Source organism: Ixodes scapularis, unplaced genomic scaffold, assembly GCF_016920785.2.
Source record: "Ixodes scapularis isolate PalLabHiFi unplaced genomic scaffold, ASM1692078v2 PGA_scaffold8__174_contigs__length_109621045, whole genome shotgun sequence".
Classification (NCBI taxonomy): Eukaryota; Metazoa; Arthropoda; class Arachnida; order Ixodida; family Ixodidae; genus Ixodes; species Ixodes scapularis.
The window spans coordinates 23,479,677-23,505,642 of record NW_024609883.1 but is presented as its reverse complement, the minus strand read 5'-3'; the positions used below and the strand labels follow the sequence as shown (position 1 = coordinate 23,505,642).

General features: G+C 47.4%; 1 protein-coding gene across 1 annotated transcript; it reads left to right on the top strand.

Annotated features, from left to right (window-relative positions):
- Positions 1-2,873: 2,873 nt before the first annotated feature.
- LOC121833458 lies at positions 2,874-25,966 on the top strand. The gene is made up of 4 exons (XM_042286782.1): positions 2,874-2,973; positions 5,047-5,144; positions 25,491-25,604; positions 25,925-25,966. Exons 1-4 carry the CDS (start codon positions 2,874-2,876, stop codon positions 25,964-25,966), a joined length of 354 nt encoding a protein of 117 aa, XP_042142716.1.

Below are 25,966 nucleotides of genomic sequence, written 5' to 3'. Positions count from 1 at the left end.
GATTTATAGGGTGGGTGGTGCTTTTAGTTCGGGAGGCGCCTAAGGCAAGATGTCCTTTAATCTTTCAGCGCCTGGGGTAGGGTGTGCTCTTAGCTCAGGCGGTGCCCAGGGGAGGGTTTTGTATGGAAACCGATTACGCCTCACCATGGTCTCCTTGATACGCTGCGCGCGCTTCCATTCAGCGCCACAGGGATGCAAAGCCTTTATGCTGAAATTTCTCGGTCACCAAGAGAGAGAGGAAGCGCGCATTATTGCCCTTCATACTCTTCATTGTTCTGTTCATTCTTTCTACACCTCCTGTTTCTGCTTCGCCCTTTCTTGCCGTTTTCATTCCTCTGCGGTCCGCGCGCTTTCTCACACCACCTGATTCTGCTTTCCCTGTTCCTTCGTGCTGGGTCCCGAGCTCAGTCAGCAATGCACTCGGCTTCCACACCGGTTACCAAGGTGGAATTCCTGGCACCGATTGCCGTTTTTGTTTTCTTCGAGATTGTTCAGCGGTTATGGACCTTCACATTTCGTCATTTCGTACTTACGGGACTCTTGGGGTTGGTAAGACCTGTGATGCTTGCGCTTTAAAAACGTATAGGCATCTGTTTTCGTTTTGAAAGTTCAATAATGCATAGAGTGTTTTACTTAATAACGTATCAAATAAATTTGATTATAAGACACCAAGAGTCGGTTTTGAGATTGAAGAATACGTTTGCATCCGCAGTGGTGTGCCCTCGCTAGTTGTTCAAAACTGAGAAAGAAGTGGCCAATAACTGTCTCATTATAGTTCTAATCTATGCCGGCGCTTACCCACATTTGAATAATGGTGTGAGAAGTGTCCTTCGATCTCAAAACCTGAACGGCGGGATAAGTCTAGAAGAGGTCAATGTACTACAAACCACCTTCTTCTACCAGGGGAATTCGTGCTTTAAGAAACTGAGGCAGATAATTGAAAGAAATCTTGGCAACGTATTGACCTCTACTTAAAGCGAACAACGGAAGCAGCAACTCCAGCAGCAACTCCAGCAGCAGCAGGGCGGACAAAGATCAATGAAGTCTTTGTGGTTCTGAACGTCTTATTTTTAATATAAATAATATTGTTATCATTACTATTATCATTACGATTATTTTGATATTATATTCTTATTATTAGGCAGTACTAATATTAAAACAACAAAAGAACGAAGACTTCATTGCTGTGTCTGTTTTTTTTTTATCATTCCTTTGTCTGAGGTTTACAATGAATGGCCTCCACCAGCTCTTCTGCATTTTCCCCTTATATTCACTAACTGCTTCATAATTTTTGCTCCTCCAGTGTTGCGAGCAGTATGTTTTGTTTTGTTTGTTCTGGTTGAGGGACAAATTCTTTATTGCACTTCCGAGCTTCCGCCGCGCTTCATAGTCCGTTCCTCTGGTAGTACATCTCACAAAGGAATATATAGGGTGGTTCAAGTCGCCAGTCTCGATCTAAAATGGACCGTAAAAATCGACGCCTGCACGTAGCCATCTAAACTTTTCATCAAAAGTGTGATTCACAGGTCTGTTTCTCTTGTAAAACTACAAAGCGTAGCTCTCTTTCTGTAAAAAATAAGGTGAAGAAACTTGCCAGGGTCTACGACGGGCAGCAACGCAGACGACAGGGGTCCAGTAGCGGGGTGTGTTTGGCGTTCGTATCGACAGATGGTGCTATTTCCTTATCGCGACGGCTCGCGACCACGGCGGTTTATTAAAATTAATATAATCTTTTTGAAAATATACCTTCGGTTAAAAAATAAATGCGAACAATAAAAAGAAACTTAAAGTAAAAAAAACGCGTCTGCATAACGGCGGCGCTTCTGCTGCCAACGGATTTCGTCTGCGTGTGGTCTGCTTTCTTTCGCTGGTCGGCCGCACCTTCAGACACTGCTCCCGACGCCATCTATCAATACGAACGCCAAACACACCCCGCTACTGGACTTGGTCGTTTGGGTCGCCGCCCGCCGTAGACCCTGGTAAGTTTCTTGGCCCTAATTTTTACTAAAAGAGAACTACGTTTTTGTAATTTTACAAGAAAAAACCGTTCTGTGAAATAACCTTTGACGAAAGGTTTTGGTGGCTGCGTGCAGGCGTCGATTTTTACGGTCCATTTTAGAACGAGCCTGGTGACTCGAATTACCCTAACACCATTAATTAAAAACAAAAGCATCACCATTTTTTTAAATATTAAGCATGACAGGCCAGGAAGATTGACCAGAATGATTAGTAGAAATAGAGCTGGCAGGTCATATCACATGCAGTGTCGGTCGGACACATAGGCCCTGTAAAAAACGCGGTCTCATGTCAACTGAGAACGTGCAGAGCATCATGTTGCGGTGTAAATAAATTTATTTTGCATATTTGCGAGTTTTTATATTAGAAAAACCTGTATATTTTATCTCACTCGTTAGGCGCGGCACTGCACAATACACGCCAAAAGAGAGAAAGAGAGAGAGAGATAAAGAAAAATCAACGTAGAATTCACAAGAAAAAAACATTAGAAAGTTTTTAAAGAAATTATTTTTTTTCATTGTCTGCAGTTGCTCGGATTGCTCTGTCACCCTTGCGCCTTTGGCAATTTTGTGCGAAACTAGTCAGATGGGATATAGGTCAAAGCTCTACATACCTGCTATTAGCCAGAAATCTTTGTGTGAGACTTCGCTTTGAAAAATACAATACTTCAAAGGACAACGGCGGACACCCCCCCCCCCCCAGAGCCCTCTACAAAACTATAGCCAGCCTTGATAAATAAGTTCACTCAAGAATGATAGCGACATTGAAACTTCAGAACGCCAAATGTACATACGCATACTAAAGCACTCGAATGCTAACTTTCTCTGCGTGGTGTTTCGTTCTAGGTTAATTCCAAAATGTCTAAGACCGGACGCTCATTCTCAATGGCCGAAAAGCAGAAAAAATTCGCGGTGCTTCTTGTAGTATTTGTGCATTCTCTGCAGCTTACCTCAGCAGGTAAATATTTTAAGTTTCATTTCGCAGATGAGAAATCAGAAGCCGCGCAATCGCGCGTCTCCTCTCGGCCTGGTAGCCGCCAGCAGAAATCTCTAAACACAGCTAGGTGAGTGGTGCTTGACTAAAAATACCGCAATGTTCTGGTATCAAAAAATTACCTCTCCGTTTCCAGTGGAGCACTCCACCAACTGAGCTAACCAGGAGTTAGACGTAAGTACAGCAAACGGGTTTTCACAGCTGCCACCCGTCTAACACCAACAAGGTTGAACGACCTGCACTTTAAGGTTAAGATGATAATGCAAATTATGCAATAATGCAAAGCTGCAAGCGAGCTCGCAAGGAATATTAATAATAATTCCTGGAGATGGTGAACAAGGGGGACGAAGAACAAACACAAATCTCCAAACACAACTAGGTGACTGGTGTGCGAGTGAAACAAATTGCCTGGTCTTGGTATCGAACCAGCGACCTCTTCGTTTCCGGTGGTGCTCTCTACCAGCTGAGCTAAACAGGAGTTAGACTTTAGTAGAGCAAAGGGGTTTTAACAGCTACATCCAGTCCGACGGCAGCAAGGGTGAGAGCTTGAACCTTTACATTAATTGCAGTATCATCATAACCTTAAAATGCAGGCCGTTCACACTTGTTAGTTTCAGACAGGTGGCAGCTGTTAAACCCTGTTTCCTTTACTGACGTTTCACTTCTGGTTAGCAAAGTTGGTAGAGCGATCCACTGAAAATGAAGAGGTCCCTGGTTGGATAAAAGGAGCAGTCGGATTTTTAGACGCGCACCAAGCACCTAGCTGTGTATGGAAATGTGTTTCTCCTTTGTTCCCCTGGTTCCCACTCTCCAATGAATATTATCATCATTTTTTTTTTCAGCTCGCTTGCACCTTTCCAATAATTACATTATCATCAGTACCTTAAAATGCAGGCCTGTTCATCCTTGTTGGTGTTAGACTGCTGGCAGCTGTTAAAACCCGTTTTCTCTACCGACGTCTAACTTCTGGTTAGCTCAGTTGGTAGAGCGCTCCAGTGGGAATGGGGAGGCCCCTGGTTCGATACCCGGAACAGGCACATTTCTTCGGTCGCGCATTAGTCACCTGGCTGTGTTTTGAGATTTGTGTATGTCCTGTGTACCCATTGTTTCCCTCCTCCAAGTATTATTATGGTTATGAATATGTTTCACGTTTCGCAAGTACATACCGGTACTTAACAGCACTCATAATTCAAAAACCACCGTTCCCTGTACAAAGAGCGAGATGTAAGTTGTCAGCTTCTGTCATATTGTGTCTACAGTCTACATTTAGTCATGAACTTGTTATGTTGGTGTTTTCAAATACTTAAAATATGCTTTCAATTTTGCTGACTGCTTTTATTGCCCACTACTCCATGAAGTGTTGCGGCTTTGATTAGCTGGTTTCCCAAAATTATAGAATTTTACATTGTGCTAAAGTAGATAACTTTTATTTTAAATCCCGTAAACGTGTACCTTATGCCCATTGTAAAATATTGTTTTGAAATTTTATTTTGATTTTATGTGCTAGGTATCTGAAACGTATTCTTGAAATAAATAAAGATCAGAAACTGCTATGGTTCTCGCCGAACTACTGCATATAGAGAATTCGCTCACAAGAACCACGTGGTGAGTTAACCGCCTGACGTTAGGCAGGTCATGGGATAACGAGACTGACGTTTGATGAGCCCGTGATTATGTAATCTCACCAGGTGATTACACGTGACGCTGCATCCGTGACGTTCGTTTGTAACGTTACATATTTTTTCTGAAAATAACTCCAGATTCAAATTCACTGCTAAAACTCACTTATAATCTAGTTTAAAAAATCGTGCATTTTATTTCTGAAACATCCTTTTAAAACCATATTTTATATACTTCACTCGAACTTCCACCGCAAAATGGAGAGCAACAATCTAATAATGACAGTAATTTTAAGGGCACTTATTAAGTCTACTCATACTGAAGCAGTTCACGCGCTCGTCAGGCCTGTTCATAATGATAAGTGATCATTCGCAGAACTCCCCTCGTAATGATATTAACCCTCTCTTTTTTATGCAGGTGAACCTATTATTAAGGGAGATTTTAATAACCTTCCACCAAGATGCGAAGCATTAGCTAAGGAATATATTAAAAGAAAAATTTCTGATTTAACCGAGGTAAGTTACCTAGAATACTGTGCATACTTACAAAGACAAATATGTTAACCAGGCATCAAATTTTTTGTGCAGCCTTTTTATGCGTATTCACTGAGAAGTTTAGTTTTTAAAACGTATAATGGTAACTAATCTCTCGCTCTGGCCGTGTTCATTACGCTTTGCTGAAACACTTCCGCGCGTGAAGAGAAAATTAAACCCTTAAGACTAGAACATTATTTATCTTCAATAGACCAAAATTTTAAATAATGCTTTATTAGCACCGTTAATGAACACGGTGACAAACTCCAGTACGTTAGATATTGTGGGTATACACAGAAGCACAGACCACGAAATTTGTTTATCTCGTTTTGAAAAACCAAACCATCGCTTTGTATTTGCTTTCAACTTAAGAAGATAACTTACTACTAACGTAACTATTCCTTTACTATCTGGGGTCGTTAAGGAATCCGGAAGGAAATCTACCGCAAAGAAAGCTTCTTAACTAACCGTTGTCCTAAACACGTATCGCTTTGCCGGAGCGAAGAAACACGGTATATCACGACGGTTGACTAAAATGTACCCTTCATTCAACATTTTTTTCACAACTCACTGCTTTAGAAAATAGTGTACATCAAGGAAATAATGATGCTAAAACAGCAAAACTTGCGAGCGATTGATTTGATTTATTTAGTTAAGGGCAATTCACCACTCAATAAGCAAATTTTGCTACACAAAATCGAGTTTATAAAATTCACGAGAGTATTGATTCTTTTGAAGGTTCATTGTGAAGACGCAATATATGCCATAAAACCCTCAGATTTAAGCCTGGCAGGGCTGGAGGTTTTGAAGTTAGAAATATTTTAGTCTTAACTCTAAGATCGCATATTGAGGCAATTTTGAAATCGAATTTACTTGGAAGATAGGCGTGATAAAACGTGGTTGCACATTTAAGAGGTGTCTTCCATCTTAATTTTTAGAGCCTGACGGGTAGACTAAATGTTATAGTATTCTCGTGTTTCCGTAAATAAATCTGACGCAACAGTTTTGCAACATTTATTTTGAGTAAGTTCGACTAGATGGAGACCAAAAACCCCAAGTCAAAGCATTGTTGTTTTTTCTCGAGCTTGCACGGACGGCCACCGGCGGCACGCGTCGTTTACCTGACAACGCCGAGGTAGATAAGTTTTCCCGGAGAATAATCTGTGTGAAATTTCTGCCGGCTGCACCACACGAAAGTAGAAACAATAAGAGGCGACATATGTATAACGGAGCGATGCCGTTACAACGTGCAATATCTCACCGCCGCGAGACGCGCTTTCACTTTCAAATCTAAACGGACCGTGACCGATGTCACGACCTAAGCAGCCAAACCCGCGATAAGAACGTGCCACATGACCTCGCGCTCCATGAGTCCCTAAGCCAAAGTGAACAGTTACACGTTTTAAGCAAAGCTCCTTGGTGTGTTTGTTTGCCTTGCAAGCGTCATAGAATCATCACAAATGCCAATGAAGGAAGTTCTTGCCTTGTGCGATCCTCGGAAGCAAATGGCAGTGCAGCAATGAAATTAGCGTTTATGGAGCTGCCCGAGCGGTACTCAGTCGCGATCTCGATGTACACATTTCCCGCGTTCGCCAAAAGTGCTTGTCGAAACTTGTAAGAAACGTCAAGCGTGAACTTATCCATTGACTTTAGCTCACAGCGCTGGTTTGGCTTCGCGGGCTTCCATCACCCGCTTGACATCTCGGTCATTTTCTGGCCCATCTTTCGTTTGCAAAAATCATGCGCTGCGGCGTAACTCAGCATCAAAATTCAGGCCATATTCCGTGTCATCACCTATCCGTGTAGAAGCGCCTTTTTCTTTCGTATTAGTTGTGTGAACCAAGGCGGGTATTGAAGGTCCCGCCACATCCATGAGTAATGTAATCAAACTCAGCTATTTTGTTCTTCGACGTCGCACAGCTCGAAAGGCAAGGAGGCGCAAGTTCGACCGAGTTGGTGCTTGGATTTGTCACTGTGCGACCGCGTTGGCGATGTCTGCGCTCGCACCGCTCTCTCTTTCTCGTCGTTCCAAGCGCATGCGTGCCTAGTTTTCTTTCCTTCCGCTCTCCCGGGGTGGCGGTCCCGTCGCGCGTGTCAAGTTTCCTCCGGCTCCTCGAGGTGGGTCCGTGTTGTGGGCTAAACAGATTCACTGGTCATCCACCTTCACATAGTTTAATGGGTCATGATTTTTTTTTTACAAATAAAGCGGGAAAATAGCTGGACCCAATTTCATCTTTTGATCACTAACGAGCCAACGCGTATTAAGTAAATTTCAGAAACATACGATAACATGGGCATTTATCACCATGTAAAAAAATTAAAGCACGTCATTTCGTCGACGCTGCAGGTGGACGATTAGAAACCACATTGGATGTGCTACTGTAAAACCCTCTATTTTCGCGGCCCCTATTTATCGCGAATCGGTCACAGAGGACATATTCGCGGCTACTAAATTTTGCGAATTCCAGAAACCTGCATTAAAACTCTTAAAAATTAAATTTTCGCGTGTCTTAAATTTTTGCGAACTTTTCAATTCCCGTAATTTGCCAATTTTTCCATTCCCGTGATTTCCTAAAATTGAGGAATCGCGGAAAAAAAGAGTTTTACAGTAATTCAAAAACGAAAAAAAAAATGGTGCGCTGATTAAGCAACAAAGAAAATGGGAAGAAGCACACGACATCGTGTTTTTCTGTTGCCTTTTGTTTTTGTCGTGAAACTGTTTGCACTGCCATAAATTCATACACCGAATGGGCATTGTTGTGCTACTTAGTATGAATTGTGCAGGAGCATGGCTATGAATGTTAAAAATATATCAAAATAAAGTTTTAAAAAGCCCTAAAACAGGAATAATAACTTAGGGCTTCTTGATATTTGTTCTCGTGAAGTGTGCATACATGTGAAGAAGCCAATTTTTTATGTCATTTGTTGTATATTTCTCGAATACTACATTGTCACACCCTTAGTCAACGAAAGTCGTGAGACATGTATAACACGCAACCGAACCTTCGCTACTGAACCACCATTTCTACATTTGTGTACTGTGACATCATAAAATACGAACAGTGGCTGCAAGTTCACCTTTACACTGAATTCAGTAACAGCGTTTAGTACGAACAAGAGTGAATTGTTATTTCCACGACGGCACACAGCCAAGTAAAAAACCTGCAAGATTGACAAACTCTAATAAATATTAATATTTCAAAATAATATAAGGTAATAGTGCAACCGGCAAATCTAGCGAAAAACATTGGATGTTGTTTATAAAAGTTTTAAATGTCCTCAAAATTTTCGGAAAATTGTTTTCTTGTTGTTGCTGTTTTTTTTTTTATTTTTTTTTTTATTTTGGCGTTCTACAAACAATTTCGGAAATCTTGCACCCCTAACAAACACAAAGCCGGGAGCGGTGCTCGTGCCATTGCAGCATAGGTCACACTTGGTTCGTCAGATTCCGCTTCAGTCGCACAAGTCTCCAGTTAAAATGCCTATTGGACTTTTTTGGGGGAAAACCTCGGCCATCGATATTGCCGCGAGCGCAGCTGACCAAGTAGGCGGTGCGCCCGTGGCCTAACGGTTATCGCGCTTGCCCTCTACGCGGAAGGCCAGGGTTTGATTCCTGGTCCGATCACAAGCCCCCAAGAACCCAACGAAGACCAGACCGAGATCCGATTAAGTCGCCGGAACCTTGGCCTGCCCCCGGAGTTAGGATCCTTGCCACCCAGGACCAGGCAAACAAGGAGGACGACGATGGCCAACCAGTCGGAGACCCCGCCCCCCCCCGCCGTCGTTTACCTGCCCGTCGTACCGCGGACGACTGCTCCATTCCACGGCGAGCAATACGAAGACGTCCAAGACTGGGTTGACCAGCATAAACGCGTTGCCCGCCACAATTGCTGGACCGACGAGCAGCGCCTGCGCAACGTCTGTTTTTCGCTTGAGGGTACCGCCAAGCACTGGTACGAGAATCATGAGTCCTCTTTGACGTCGTGGGACATGTTCAAGACCGATCTCAAGGCTACGTTCAGCAACCACCACCGCCGAAAGAGAGCCGAGGACCTACTGCGAACCAGAACCCAGGCCCCAACGAGAGCGCCATCGGCTTTGTAGACGACGTTCTGCGCCTGAGTGCCCGCGCCGACCCTCGGGCTACCGAAGAGAAGAAGCTACGAATTCTCATGCGCGGGGTGAGAGACGACATTTTCGGAGGCCTCGTCCGCAAACCGCCGGCAACCGTCGACGCCTTCGTCACCGAGGCAACAAACATCGAGCGCGCCCTCCAAGCGCGCGCTTTCCACTACCAGCGGCATCCAAGCGTCACTGCAACCGCTCTGCTTAGCGGCGAAAACGCTCCTGGTACGGACATCCGCGAAATCATCCGGGAGGTCGTCCTGGAGGAAATCCGCCGGTTGCTGCCAGCCGCAAACCGACCAGCGACGCTCTCCATCGCCGAGGTTGTGCGGGAAGAAGTTCAGAGAGCCTACCAACCAGAGGCTCCCGTCGCCGTGGCAGCCACCGAGGAGCCCACGTTGACTTACGCCGCAGTAGCCCGACTGCCACCGCCTCCTCCTAGCACCTATGTCGCGCCGCCCCAACGTCAGTCTCCTGCGCCGCAACACGACAGACGCCACGACGACCAGGTCCAGTGCACCTGCCAGGAGCCCCACGTACCTCGGAAGACCGACGTGTGGCGAACGCCCGACGGACGCCCTGTGTGTTTCCACTGCGGGGAAGCAGACCACACCTACCACCGATGCCCATACCGACGACTTGAGCTGCGCGGGTTCCACACGAACAACCCGCGCCCCCGTTATAGTGAACGACCTCGGGAGATCGACGAGTACCTGCGACGACCTCAGTCCCCCGAGCGTGCGTCCCGCCGAGAGCTCCGGTCACCTTCGCCACGACGGCCAGCTTCGCCGAGGCACCGGCCCCGACGTGAAAGCCTGTCGCCCCTCGCTCCTCGCCGGGGAAACTAGGTGCGGCGACCCCTGGAGGTGGAGTTGCCGAAGACGACTGATGCCAAGATCCTCCACGAACGTCGGAGGCCCCCCACTCAAACACCACCAGAGACCGAAGCGACGCTCCTGCAACGGTGAAGAATAACCTACACGGCGTTATCGACGGCCACGACGCGTCGACCCTCGTCGTCACCGGAGCAGACTACTCCGTCCTGAGTGGGAGGCTCTCCCAACGCCTTTTTCAACGCCTTTGGAAAGTGATGACGCCGTGGGATGGCCCACAGATACGGACCGCCGGTGGGCACCTAATCACACCAGTCGGGATTTGCACTGCTCGCGTCGAGATCCACGGTGAGACGTGCCCTGTCAAGTTCGTCGTTCTGCAAGACTGATCGAGAGACGTTATCCTAGGAATGGACTTTCTTTGCGAGTATGGCGCCGTCATCGACCTCGGAGAAAACCGGCTGACGCCAAAAAAACCTGCTCCAGCGCTGGAGGAACCCAAGGCGACGTCATCCGCGGTCCGAGTCCTCGCAAATCACGTGAACTTACCTCCGCGGTCCAGTGTTTTCGTACCCATCGGGATAGATGGGGCTTTCTGCGGCGACGTTCTGCTCGAGGGAAACCTCCAGTTGCTTCTAGAAAGAGGGATCGGCGTCGCAAGAGGCATCGCGGAGCTCCAAGACGGACACAGTGTTACACTCGTAACAAACTTCCGACAGGAGGCTCCGCACCTTACGAAAGGCACGCCGTGGGTCACGCCGAGGAACTCATGGGCTCAGCCGCAATCGCCGGAATAGCAGAAGACATCTCTTCGGGGCCACACGAGACAACGCCGCATTCGCAGTTTGACATCAATCCAGTCCTGCCTACCCCACAACGACGACAACTCAGTGACCTTCTCGCCGAGTTCAGTGAGTGCCTCTCCACGTCGTCAAACGTGCTCCAAACGACGGTTGCGAAACATCAAATTATTACTGATGACGACGCACTTCCTGCTCATCGGTCGCCGTATCGTTTATCTGTGAAAGAGAGAGAAGTCATCCAGAAGCAGGTCCAAGAAATGCTCGACGACGACATCGTCCAGCCCTCAAAGAGTCCGTGGGCTTCACCGATAGTCCTGGTGAAAAAGAACAACGGGACTCTTCGGTTCTGTGTGGACTATCGTGGACTAAACGCCGTAACCAAAAAGGACGTCTACCCGCTGCCACGCTTCGACGACACTCTGGACCGGCTGCGCCACGCCCGATTCTTTTCGTCGATGGACCTGAAGAGTGGGTACTGGCAGATCGAGGTCGACGAACGGGATCGTGAGAAGACTGCCTTCGTCACGCCGGACGGACTGTACGAATTTAAAGCGATGCCGTTCGGACTGTGCACAGCACCGGCGACGTTCCAGCGCGTAATGGACACCGTTCTTTCCGGCCTGAAATGGAAAAGCTGCCTCGTCTATCTCGGCGGCGTTGTGGTATTCGCAAGCGAAATCGACGAGCACCTGAGACGTTTGCGAGCCGTGCTACAGGCTATCCAGAATGCTGGACTGACTCTAAAGCCGTTAAAATGTCGGTTCGCTTTCGGCGAGCTCAAATTCCTGGGTCATGTTGTGAGTGCTCAGGCTGTAAGCCTTGATCCTGCAAAGAGATCCGCTGTTGCTAAATTCCCGAAGCCATCAGACAAGAAAGCCGTCAGAAGATTTCTTGGGCTGTGCGCTTACTACAGACATTTCATTCGCGATTTTGCCAAGATTTCTGCACCGCTCACGCATCTGACGAAAGACGACGTGAACTTCCAGTCGGGTGAGGAGCAAGAACAAGCGTTCAACGAACTGAAGGAAAGACTCCAGTCACCCCCTATCCTCGGACATTTCGATCCATCAGCGGAAACGGAAGTTCACACGGACGCCAGCAACGACGGTCTCGGCGCGGTACTCGTCCAGAGGCAAGACGAAGCAGAGAGGGTGATCGCTTACGCAAGCAGGGCACTGTCCAAGGCAGAGAAAAATTACTGAACGACCGACAAGGAATGTCTCGCTGTCATCTGAACGTTAACCAAGTTCCACCCGTACCTGTACGGGATACCGTTCCGCGTTGTCACGGACGACCACTCTCTCTGTTGGCTCGCCAACCTCAAGGACCCGTCAGGACGCCTCGCTCGCTGGAGCCTTCGACTGCAAGAATATGACGTAACCATTGTGCATAAGTCTGGCCGCAAGCACAACGACGCCGACTGTTTGTCTAGGGCCCCAGTCGAATATCCTACCGAAAGCACTGACGACGACATTGACACCTGTTTTCTCGGCGCAGTTACAGATACCGACATGAGAGCACTTCAACAAGACGACCCGGAACTTCGCGCTCTGATCCACCACCTCGAAGGTCAAGGAAGTTCAGTTCCGCGAGTCTTGGTCCGAGACTTGTCAAGCTTCATTCTGCTTCATTCCAAAGAAGAACTTTGGAACGAGCAACCCTGCCTGGCTGCTGGTTGTTCCGGCCAACCTGCGAGAAGAAATCATTCAAGCATGCCACGACCACCCGACGGCTGGACACCTCGGCTACAGCAGGACGCTAGCCCGGAATCGTGACAAGTACTACTGGCTGAGACTCCCGAAAACAGTTCATCTGTACACACGATGGTGCCATGAGTGCCAACGACGTAAGAGGCCTTCGACGAAGCCAGCAGGACTCCTGCAGCCGATACCCGCCCCTACTACGCCGTTCCAGCAGGTCGGAATGGACTTACTTGGGCCGTTCCCAACATCAACGCAAGGAAATCGGCGGATTATCGTCGCTACCGATTATCTTACACGATACGCCGAGACGAAAGCCCTGCCATCGGGAACAGCGCTGGAAGTCGCGAAGTTTTTCGTCGAGTCCATCCTCCTTCGACACGGCGCACCCGAAGTATTGATCACAGATCGAGGATCATCTTTCATGGCACACCTGACTCAACAGGTTCTTCGGCTTAGTCACACCAACCATCGACGAACCACCGCTTAACATCCGCAGACCAAAGGACTAACACAGCGGCTCAACAAGACGATCGCTGACATGATCTTCATGTACGTCGACGTGGAGCACAAGACGTAGGACGAGGTGTTGCCGTACGTTACGTTTGCGTAGAACACAGCGGTTCAAGAAACCACGGGAGTGACGCCTTTCCAACTGGTACACGGCCGGGCGGTTACCACAATGCTCGACGCCATGCTGCCTCACGTGCCAACCGATGATGGCAACGACGACGCTCAACTGATCTCCCAGCGCGCGGAGGAAGCTCGTCAGCTCGCAAGAATCAAGATTCAAGACCAACAGCGAGTCGACACACGCCGGTATAACCTTCGTCGCCGGGACGTCCACTTTCAACCGGGAGACCGGGTATGGGCTTGGACACCAATACGGCGCCGCGGTCTCAGCGAGAAGCTTTTGAAACGCTATTTCGGACCCTACAAGATCATCCGACGCCTCAACGATCTGAACTACGAAGTCCTTCCCTACGGAACGCGCCCATCTGCAAGATGTCAGCCGCGACCCGAGGTGGTGCACGTCGTCTGGCTGAAGCCGTATTACGAACGATAGAACTTTCCACTCTCGTCGACGGGTGAACTGTGAACTGTGAACTGTGAAGTGCGGCTCGCGATACTGCTATATTTTTGTTTTGGATTTGTTTTCGATTGTTTTTTTGTTTTTCGTTCTGTGTTGCATCGGGACGATGCACTTTTTTAAAGGGGGGAATAATGCCGCGAGCGCAGCTGACCAGTTAGGCGGTGCGCTTGTGGCCTAACGGTTAGCGCGCTTGCCTTCCACGCGGAAGGCCAGGTTTCGATTCCTGGTCGCGACATGTCTTTCATTTATTGTTGCAATTTACTGCTCTCGGAAATTCGAGAACTCTGTTGAATGTTCGAGGTCTGAATGTTCGATGCGCGAACCTTCCACGGTCGATTGTTCAAGAAGGCCCCGCGTGTACAAAAAGGGCTCCGCGTGGCAAGCCGCAGTCAGTTTCGCCCCAGCGTTCGACTCTGCTGCTACGCCGACTTCGACGCCCGCGACTCTCTGTTATTAACGTTTGTACCCTTTTATTTTTGGCACAAGTTCTCCACGATAAACATTTATTTCTTTCTGTTTATTTATTGTTTTTTTGGCCACCGCCCGTGACAATATAGAGGACGGGCGACTGGCAGCAGGAGGTAGGTTCCTGAGCTCCTCCCGGACAACGTCGTCGATGTTGTTACGAATGCTTGTGAGCGCTGGAATCGAAGTTGGAGCTCTACAACTCGAGTGTGGAGACGGCGGAGAGCCGTGGATAGTAATCGGCTCGGGTCTGTAGGGTTCGTATGATGTTGGACGCCTCGGGGACGAACCCTTCGACTGTTCTTGGAGAATTGCGGAGAAAGGCCGCCGAAGATGTCGTCCATCACGGCACCGTATACGGATTATCAGCTTCTCTTTTCTAGCCTGAGTGTCGCCGCGAGCGCTAAGGCGTAAAACATCCTCTACGAAGGCAGTGGCATTCTCGCTGGGGCCTTATGTCCTGTAACGAAGCGGGTATTCGGCTTTCTTGCCGATACTGGTTGACGAACGTGCGCTTCAGCTCTGTCTTGCAAAGACCCTATGACGTCAAAGAGGATTCGTGGTTCTCAAACCAGCGCCTGATAGTTCCTTGACGCGAGAAGTACACTTTCGGCAGGCACTGGTCGTGTGTCCTCCCGTTGTTGTGGGCGGCAAGTCGATCAACCCTGTCCTTCACGTCCCTGTACTGCTCGTTACGGAAGGGCGCCGGCGTGCGAGGTGCGACGGATATTTAAACAACGGTGGGAGCGGCTGAGGTCTGCTGCGACGGGTTGCTGATTGTGGACTAAGTTCACTTCAGATTTTTGACAAGAGACCGAATTCTGGTTGCCCTGCTTGATTACGGCGACTGCCTCCGGGTTCAGGTTTCTGGCGGTCTACTTGCGGGGTTGCTCTTCTGGGATCATGGACAGATTTAGGGGAGTGGGGGGGGGGGGGGGGGGGCGGCACCGCTTCCCCTAAGCCCCTTAAGATGAACTTTTTTTATGAAACAAAGCGATATACACCATTGGAAAGTTTTGTTTAGGTGACATAGCAATTCTTAAGTAAAAAAAAATTATTCTGGGCAACGTTTTGGCCGATTGTCATCTCGAAGCAACCTCCCCCACCTCCCCTCCCCCAAGACGGACCCATAAATTTGCCACTTTTGGGACTCGCTCCTCTTGTAAATTTTCTGCCAGGCTCGGGATCAGACTTAGTTCACGCGTCTCCTCGGGGGTGTAAGAGGGAAGGGCATAGGGCGAAGTACCCAGAAGCTTTACCAGATCACGGATGACAGCCAAGCATGGCCTGAAACTTTGCAGAAAAGCAAAAATTTATAAAAGAAAAGACTGGGCTACGCATTCATGACAATATAACAAAACCTAAAAAATAGCTTTCATACCAGAACAGAAAAAAGTTTCATTGATTTAGTGGCAAGCTCTCCGAATAATTTCTGTCCTTCGGCGTTTCTACGACTGCCGTGGACGAACCATACGAAAAAGGATGTGTGACCCCTTTTCTGGCATTCAGCCTCAAAACCTTTACTTCTTTAAAGTGCAAAACTTATTAATATTATTATTATTATCTAGCATGGCACGGGAAGTACCAGCTTCGAGGCAGCTATTCAATGCGCCACACAACCAAAGTAAGCCTCCAGTCATTAGGATGAAGCGGCACCACGACTCCACACTGCCAAGCAGGACCCATGCTATTTCCGCAGCTAAAAGTTGTATCCAAATACAATGCACACGGCTCACAGCAGACCTCAAGTATTTCGACAGTCACCGAGAGCACAACAAATAAGCGTTAGAATTGTATCCTAGAAAAATCCTAATCAATCCGAAGTCCGAGCAATACAAGGTCGATTCTGTCTCTTTTGTGACAAAATCCCCATCTCGCCAAGGAAACGCGCAGAAAAAGCTCCGTCCTTCTGAATTTCCACGTTATACTTACATGAGAGGCAACGCTGAACTTTGAAATCACTTTCGACCGGCTTCTGATCACGGATCGCGCGTCAAAAATCAACTCGCTCAGACCAACGACAACAAACAACGCTAGGCCAGCTGGGAGAGCTGGGGACAGCACAACCTTGGTGCATGTGACGTTACATATCTGGTTAGGTAATGTGCTGAGAAGTCACCTTTGCGCACAATTGTTGTGTCTTGGGGGGGGGGGGGGGGGTCATTTTCATCTGCGGACTGGGATCCAGGTCTATCGCTCTATGCTAGTGGTGGGACGAATCTTTATCCGAATCGAGATTCGGAGCCGAATCTAAAGATTCGGAAAAATCCGGAAAAGTAGCCGAATCTCCAAAGATTCGGAAAAGTTCGGGGAAATTCGAAGCGTTGCCATGGTGTCCAGATCACGTTGATGAGTGTTTCAACTTTTCGTGATATTAAATTCACTAAATTCTACAAAGTGCACAAAATATTGTTGTAATATATTATCATAGTAATAAATAAAATGTTCCGCTCTTTTTATAATATTTCGGATGTTTGTCCAGAACGGTAACCAGACGTCGGGGGAAAATTGGTTTCGGTTCCAGATTACGACTAAAATAGGCATGCTTGGTGCACGTGGAAATACAAGCGCATGTTTTCATCGCCCCGGCCCCGGCGGTTCGGCCAGTTCGGTGACAGTCGGTTGTGGGGCAGGCGGGTCATAGAGTAACACAGTAAACGAAAAGAGTGGCCACTCGAGCCGATTCGCGGCCCAGGAGCTAGGGACTACGACGACCGTTCAGTGGCACTGCAGTCACACACTTAATTTAGACATTTATCATATTTTCACCCTTGATAAATAACTCTACTCTGTAAACTAACATTTCAAAATTAATAGCAGCTTTAAATTCTTATATTCTGAGCTGCGGCTTTCGCTGCGGCTCAGTGGATGGTTTTGGGGCCGTCGACTCGGCGGACGATGGCTTTCCGGTCACGTCGCGCGAAAGGTCGGTTGGGCAGCGGCTGAATAGCTTTTGCGGGCTTCTCGTCATTCTTCTGTTGTTAGAAAGGTGAGTCGTCTTACTGAAACCGTATTGTGCTTGCTTTTGGCTATATACTAGTTTCGTCTCACCTTAGCATGGACTAACCTCGAATGATGTGCTAGCGCGAGCGGCTAGCCCTGACTGCCTTGACTGGAGCACTCGCTGCACGAGCGCTCGTGCAGCCGCCGAGGCCTCATTCGAAGCAACTATCTCGCGCTTTTAGCACGCGTGGCTAACAATAGTCCATACTAACGTGAGACGAAGTGTAGTTGGACGCGCGACCTAAAGCGCGAGCTAATTGCTCTGGATGAAGCCTCGGCAGCTGCACGTGCGCGCGTGCGCTCGTGCAGCGAGAGCGCCAGTCAAGGCACTCAAGGCATACTCAATTTCATACCTCATGTGCATGGCTGTGAATGTTGCTGGCGCGAGCACGTGGCTTTCGCGCCAGCGGCTTTGACAGGGTTTAAAGCGTTGTACCTGGCGCCAGGTATGAAGCAGGGTACAGGTAGCCTTCATGCGCGCTATGCTTAGGGCCAGGCCATTCTAAGCAAAGCGCGCTCACGAGGAAAATACAAAGAAATGGGCTGTGACAATACCGTGAAGGCTTTTCATTATCACCACTCTTTATTGTCGCTTCAATAATTTTGGTTTCCAAATTGATATGAAAGAAGGCGCTAAATTCGCGTAATCTCAAGTTGATTTGGGCTATTTTCGTTTCCCAGCTGATGCCGCCAGGATGTTTGGCTACGGCAGATACTGTTGCGTAGCCTGGTGCGGAAACAATGGAAGAACGAGCAAGCAGCCAGGAACGAAATTCTTCCGAGTTCCACGACACGATAGGTTGTTGGTGATATTAAGTTTGGCACTCCAGAATGTCGTGCACGGTTTTTAAAAATGTTTTGCAGGATTCGATTGTGCTGGCATGTCCGTTTCGTAAACGAAAACTTGGATAAAGTTCGCTTTCATTCTCGCGTCTCTGGTTTACAGCTTGAAAAGTTCAGTGGGTAGAACTTCATTCTGGAGATGTGTTTCAGCCTTTATGTTGCATTTCATAAGATATCTGCAAGGTAAAATTAATTTTATTGGGATTTCATTGGGCCGTGCAGACTGCATACTAGCTGTATCGGAAACCAGCGAAGAACCAAGACGACGGTGTGAACCGAACGAACGTCGACCCTTTAATGGCGGATTGGGCGCTCGTGCCTCGAGTCCCTATATAGGGTGGCTGAGTTGCCAGACCATGTTGCTGGCTCTGCCGTTACACCCCCCTTCTCTTAGGGCAGAACAACAACACTATTGTCAAGGCTGTTGACGGAAAGCTTCATCGTATGTCAGCCTATGAGATGGACGACGCAGGCGTCGTAGCGTCCTTCTACTAGAGTCCGCGGGCGGAACAGTAACTCCCATTAGAGCTGGAGGCATAGTTGCTGACACTGGGGTCGGTGACCGAGTTGCTGGCCCTGGGGCTGTAGACGCCGTGTCCATCCCAGTAGGCTGGTCCCCGAATGAGGGGCTGGTTGTTGGAGCCAAGCATGTGTAGTCCTCCACTTCGCTGTCTTTCTCTCCAGGGTTAAAGGCCTCCGAGGTAGGAAGGAGGTGTCGTCGGTGTCTTCGCAGTTTTCTAACCGCTTCCGTGATGACCTGGTAGGATCTCGGGGCCACCAAGTCCTGTACTTTAGCCATCGTTGCCTAGGAATTCTTTTCCCTGAAGCGAACCACCTTCCCTGGAGGAAGTGGCTGAAGCGGTCTTCTGCCCCAGCTGCTCTGTTGATGCTTGTGCACTGCATTTGGAGCCGGTCCAGTGAAGTCGGGCAGGCGCGACTTGATTCTTCTTCCCATCAAAAGTTCACTTTGTGATCGGCCGTCTTCCAGAGGCGAAGATCTGTAGTTGAGAGGCCCTAGCTTGTAATCTTCTTGTGCATGCTCTGATTTTTTCATGATCCTCTTGACTCAGAGTAGCGATGTGGGCGAGTTGGTTCATGCTTAGAAATAATGGAAACAGCGCGCAAACGACAAGGACGGGAGGAAAAGGAGTACACAGGACGAGTGCTCGTCCTGTGTACTCCTTTCAGTTGTCAGTTCAGCGCTCGTCCTGTGTACTCCTTTTCCTCCCGTCCTTGTCGTTTGCGCGCTGTTTCCATTATTTCTAATCCTCTTGACTATCTGAACGCCTTTCTCGTTTAGACCATTTGAGCACGGGAAGTGTGGACTTGAAGTGATTTGCCGAAAGTCGTATTTGAGCGCGAAAGCCTTAAAATCGCTAGAACTAAAGTGGGGCCCATTGTCGGAGCACACTTCGATTTATAGTTCATGCCTGGCGAAGGTCGTCGACAGCGCATTGACCACAGCATCTGTCGTGGTATGTGTAAGGTGCTCAACCTCCGGGAAATTCGAACAGGCATAAAAAGCAACTAGGTGTGTCTGCCCGCCATACTGACATAAGTCCGCACCAAGGCGCGCCCTAGGGCGAAGTGGCACTGCTCTCATCGACAGTGGTTCTGCTGGTTGTTGATATGCATGATGCTTGCACGTTGAACAGTTGTTAACCGTTTGTGCAATGTCCCCTGACATTCCAGGCCAAAACATTAGGAGACGGGCCTTTGCTTTGCATTTGTTCCCTCCCAAATTTTTTTATTTATTTATTAAACCTCAAATGCCCCAAATAAGGGGTATTACATGAGGGTAGTACGAAGCATCAAAAAATTTCTTCGATGAATGCCTTGAAATGGGCGGGGTTGGAGTGGAGCACGGCGTCGGTGGGCAGATCGTTCCAATCCTTTGCTGTCTGGCAGAAGAATGAAAAAAGATGCGCAGTGCAGCGGGCATGGGAGGGATAGACAGCTTCCTGATGACTGATGCGGCATGAAACGCGGAGAGCTGGTGCGATAACAGAGCTGCCAAGTGATGAGTAATAAAACTGACCATCATGTAACCTTTTAAGCATCTCTCCTCTAAGGCTCTTCGGAATGACCACCTTTGGTCCTTTAAGAAGCCCTCCTTGAACGACGGACATTTCTTCGGCGCATAACCTGTAGGGGGATGACTGAGGCAGCGGTCGGTGATCTTGGAGGCCGTTGATGACTTCCGACAATACCTTGTCCTCGGCTGTCGCTGCAGCGAGCTTGGTCAGTGTGGTGTCGCTAACCAGGTCTGACAGTGTTTCGACCGCATGCACTTCGGCATCATGTTCCTCAGGCACAGGTTGTGAGTCTCTTGGGGCCGGTGCGCGTGACAACGGATTTGCAAGTACCAGCTGCTTGCCCGGAATGAATTAAAACTTGCAGTTATACTTCATCAGTCTGAGAAAAAAGCGCTGGAGGCGAGGGGGCATGTCCCCGACATTCTTTTTTCCAATAGCGATGAGAGGTTGGTGGTCCGTTTCCAAGGTTATGGGTCTTCCATAAATGAAATCGTGAAACTGCTCACAACCAAACGTGCTTCCCAGTGCTTCCTTTTCAATTTGGGGGTATCGAGATTCGCATTCTGTCAGCACTCGGGCTCCATAAGCTACAGGCCTCCACTCTGTGTCATGTCGTTAGAAGAGAGCTGCGCCAAGGCCATAGCTGGACGCATCCGTGGACACTTTAGTATCTAGTGCTTCATTGTAGAAGGCAAGGACTAGTGCTGTGGTCAGCGAGGTTTTTAGGGTCTTCCACTCGTTGTCATGGTTGGGGGTCCACTCGAATACCGACTCAGTCTTGAGCAGGTTCGGTAGGAGGGTGGTCCGGTCCGAGAACCTAGGCAGGTACTTGCTTAAATATGCGAACACGCCCAGCATGCGTCGAACATCCTTCTTGTCTTTGGGAACTCGGATATTCACTACGCTGTCCACCAAGCTCTTGTCAGGCTGTATGCCAAGTGCACTGATCCTGTCACCCAGGAAAACCACTTCCTTCACGCCAAACCTGCATTTCTCCGCGTTTAAGATGAGTCCTGCACGACTGGCCGCCCGTAGAGCTGTACAGAGCCGTGCCTCGTGTTCGGCTTCCGTGACCCCCCAGATGATAATGTCATCTATGTAGACTTTTACACCTGACAAATCTTCAAAAACCTGAGACATTCTTTTTTGCAAAAATTCGGGTGCCGAGGCGATGCCAACGGCAGTCGTTTGAAACAACAGCGCCCTAAAGGCGCGCCAAACGTGCAAATTTTTTAGGTCTCGTCGTCCAGGGGAATTTGATGAAATCCATAGCTGGCATCTAGCCGTGAAAAAACTTGCATCTTTCAGGTCTGCCTCAATGTCTTCTCTTTTTGGCGTCTAGTAATGCTGTCTCTTGAGGCACTCATTTATGTGCCTTGGGTCCATGCAGACTGATTCTGCCATTTTACGGACAATTACTAGTTGGCTTACCCAGTCAGTGGGTTCGCTCATTTTGGTGATCACCCCGGCGGCTTCCATTCTGTCCAGCTCTCTTGAGTGGTTCCTTCAACATGTGCGGTACTCTTCGCGCAGGCTTAATAACAGGCTGAGAGCCGTCCTTCAGGACCATCTTGTAAGGGTTGTTTATGCAGCCGAGGCCCTCGAAGAGCTTCGGAAAGTCGGAAGCAACCTTCCGCTCCAGGTGTGTCTTTTTTATGACGCTGTGGACTCGACTCACGAGCTCGAAGGTTTCGCTTGCCCGAAGGCTTAAGAGTGCCTGCCGAGCTTTCTTCACGACGAAGAATTCAATTTTCGCCTTTTTGGAATTGATTTCTACTGGAAGACACCCTGTTCCTAGGTGACTAATCTGGTCGCCGCTGTAGTTCCTCAAGAAGCCACCGTTCGGTCGCGTGTGTCCCGCCTTGTTAAGCCTTTTAAAGACACAGTGTGGCAGAATGCCCACCTGTGCTCCTTGATCTACCTTAAGTAGGACCTTTTGGTTAACCACTGACGCTTCCACCAGCCAGTTGGCTTTGTCTCCTGTGACAGTTTGCACTTCCAGCACCGCAAAGTCATCATGTTCGCACGTGACGCCGTCGGTTACCCTCCGATCGTCGTGCCCGTACACTCGCGATCTGCAACACGCTGCCCATTGATTTTTTTTCTTGCACTTCGAGCAGAATTGTTTATACGCGGGGCAGCGCCTTGGCTCGTGCTGTTGATTGCACCTGCTACATTTCTGTGCTTCGACTTCTTTCTGCGATGCCGACACTGGATCGTGGAAGTGCTCTGGTGCTTCCCAGGCATTTTTGTGAGTTTCCGTTAACTCGGCTGTTTTGCAGAGCTGCACAGCCTTCTCTAGAGTTAAGCTTTCTTCACTAAGCATACGCTCCCGTAGTTTTTTGTCAGTGGTTCCGTAGACGATTTGGTCCCGCGTCATCGAGTCGGCGAGGGTACCAAATTTGCAAGATTGCACCTTGAGTTGGAGGTCCCGAAAGTAGTTTTCAAACAACTCACCTTCTTTCTGCCTCCTAGACCGAAATACGTAGCGCTCATACGTCTCGTTGCAGCGAGGCGTGCAGTAGGTCTCGAACCTCTCAAGGAAGAGGTTCTGCATCTGTGCACTGGAAGGTATTGTACACTTCCAGAGCGTCCGGTCCTGTGATGTGTAGGAGTACTGCCGTTTTTTGTTTCGCCGAGCGTGGTTTTTCTGGCTCCGAGGCTTCCAAAAACAGCTCCAGCTGTTGAAAGAATGTTTTCCAGTTCTGGGCGAGGTTTCCGCTGAGTCTGAGTCCCTCAGGAGGCTTGAATCCCTCCATAGCTGGCGTTGTGGCTTATGTCGGTGCAGGGACAGTCAGCAGGACAGTTCTGACACCATGTATCGGAAACCAGCGAAAAACCAAGACGACGGTGTGAACCGAACGAACTTCAATCCTTTAATGGCGGATTGGACGCTCGTGCCTCGAGTCCCTATATGGGGTGGCTGAGTTGCCAGACCATGTTGCTGGCTCTGCCGTTACACTAGCCATTTGTTGGGATTATTTGCTGCAAGTAGATTGCACTCTACTCCTTTACTGGTCTATTGTAGCGACTGCTTTTTTAGATGGTCATTTTTGTTTTTCCTATTATGGTATTGTGGAATGTGTAAGTTCCCATTTTGATCTTTGTTAATACTCTCTTTGGTCACTGACCTTGAATGCAACTTCCTTTTCTTTCGTACATTGGTTCTGCTTTACACATATGTGAAGCGTGAAGGTGATCCTAAATTCTCAGAGAATTTTGGACCACCTGGAAAAGTCAGGGAATTATCAGGGAAACTGTCAAAAGGTTGGCTAAATCAGGGAAAGTGACCAGTAAAAGTGGCACGGTGGTGCGTAACGAAGCCCGGCGACCAGGTGTTGTCACGGCACTGCTGAATAGCATTGCCCAAAATGTCATCCTTCGAAGGAAGGAACAGCCAGGGAATTTTGTCGAAATAGCCATGGAAAACCTGAACAAATCATGAACTTTGAAATAAGTCATTTGGTAGACACCCTGTAAGATTTACTTAATTAGGCAGTGCATATTGCATGCCAAGCCTTGGTGGAATCATTTGTGATGAGTGGGTCGCAGGTACACCTGGCACCAGTCTGCTTGTAGCAGTCTTTTGTCAGCCATTTCATGTGTGCTTTTTATGGTAGTGGTCATGTTAAAACTTACATGTTAAATGTGACCTGTTAAGCGTTACATGAACGTAAAACCTGTATTAGTCCGTTGGTTGGCTTTCAGTTCTTATTATTTTGGTCATTATTGTTAGGTCTATACTAGTGGCAATCTCGTTTAGACATTTACTTGTCTGTTTTTTTCTCATTGTGGTCATCTTGCATCTCAGAATTGTTCTGCTGAACTTTTTATTTGCATTCAAATTGCATTGGATCAAAAAGCTTTGATACTGCATGGCCAGTTTTTTTTTTTGTATTTGTTGCTGGTGCTTCATATGTTATATGTGTGTGTGCGCCTTGCATGGAACTTGTTTGAGAATACAAAATAGGCTTTCAATCCAATTGCAGTTGTAATTCCAGTCGTTTGATAAGATTTTCATGCATGCCATAATATGCTTGTCCTATTTTTGCAGGATGAACTGTTTGTGAATCCTTGATACACGGTGATTGTGTTTTGTAGTTTTTGTAATTATATACCAGGCACAAACTGTCCATCATATTTTTTTGTTGCGATAATAAACTTTGTTGATTACTTCCCGGCTGTCTTCTTCTGGGCAGCACAAACCTACATGGGTTTCTTGGCTTGTAAAGCCAGTGTTAACTGTATATAGTATTTTCCATTAGTAGTCCGCATTAGAATTCACACATACGTGAGAAGTAATTATAGCTGAAATTTGGCATGCGGAAATAGTAGAAAAAACATAACTCGCGGCAAACCGGATGGCGCAGGCTAACGCCCCACACACTACGCCAAACTAGATATCTATTCATCCGGTACTTTTTTTTTATTGTGACTCCATTCATTCAGTTGCTGACTACGACGGCCGCTGAGTGCGCTCCCTGCCAGCTAAATGGGCCGCTGGGGCCTATGGAAGTGTCCGCTCTTTACCTTGCGTAGATTACTCTATACCTCTACTTCGTTGGCTCGCGTGTTTGCGAACCCCAACGTCGCTAAGAAAGCGAGGTGGCGTTATGATTTTCATCCAGCTACTATATGGCTGGACGTTTTAGGTCATGAATGCCTCAATGTCGAGAAAGGTCTAGTTAATCTAAAATTGTTTATTCTGCTGTAAACTTTTATAGAAACTAATTAATGTATCTTAGTTGTTTTTTTTTTAAACAAGATTAAAATATTTTTATTAAATCAAATCAAACCTCGTTCATTTTGTGTGAAACAAATAAAGACAATAACATCAAGCTAACCGTTGCAGCCAACATGCACATCTACACTGCAAAGCTTTATATTTCACTCAAAATTCAAAATTCATTTCATTCAGACAAACGTTGTATATAAGTCATCTATATGTCCCCAAAGACTATAATTTAGGAAGCTGCCCTTAATTTTTGGAAGTTGTTTTAAATTACGTTCCTCCTTATTGTAATCCTGCCGTAGTTTAAAAAAATGTTAAAATAAAAACTGAACTCGATGATGGCCATTATTTTTATGTAATCTTTGCTCTCAACACGTCCTACCGAATTATTGACACTGTTTTTTGTTTTTTTTTATGAACAGACGCCTGAGAACCCTTGAACGCATATAACACTATACTCGGAAAGATGATTTAATAAAACAATTGACTATATACTAATAAAATAAATATAATTAAGTAGGTCCATAAGATAAGGTGCTAATATTTTAACAAGAAAGAAATTAATTCACCACAAGAAGCGCATTCCGTTGTATGTTTCTTTTGTCCGTTTCAGATATTTGTAGCTCAATAGTATGCAGTCAAGTACAGGCTAGTCCACCTACCCATTCTAATGATGTAACAAATATTACTTGCAGGCCACTCTAGAGCTTCGCAAATGCGAATTCTCCTACAAACGTGAAACTCCATCGGGGCAGAAATATGAAGGGACGTACGCACTTCCTGAGGGATTTCCCTGCGCTTTTGGTTCGGTAAGTTCCTATGTATACATTCGAAAAACTGCTCAAATATGTTTTACGATTTTGGCAACTTAGCATAGATGAGTAAGACATAAGCGGGCCTCCGTTTCTTTACTTGGTCGAAAGATACGTCATCATATTCCTGTTATCGACAAAACAGGCTTTTAATTAAGAATGTCATTTAAGCGTTTACATAAGCGTAAAATTCCTATTCAATATTTTACAAAATAGTAATATTGTTTCTGAATTACCACTGCCATAGTTTGGTGCGTAGTGCAGGATTGATCACGTAATAAATTGGCAATGAAAATACACGTATTTTCTTCTTACAGAGATGTGAATGGGGAGTCTGCGAGTGCAGCGCATGTCCCTAA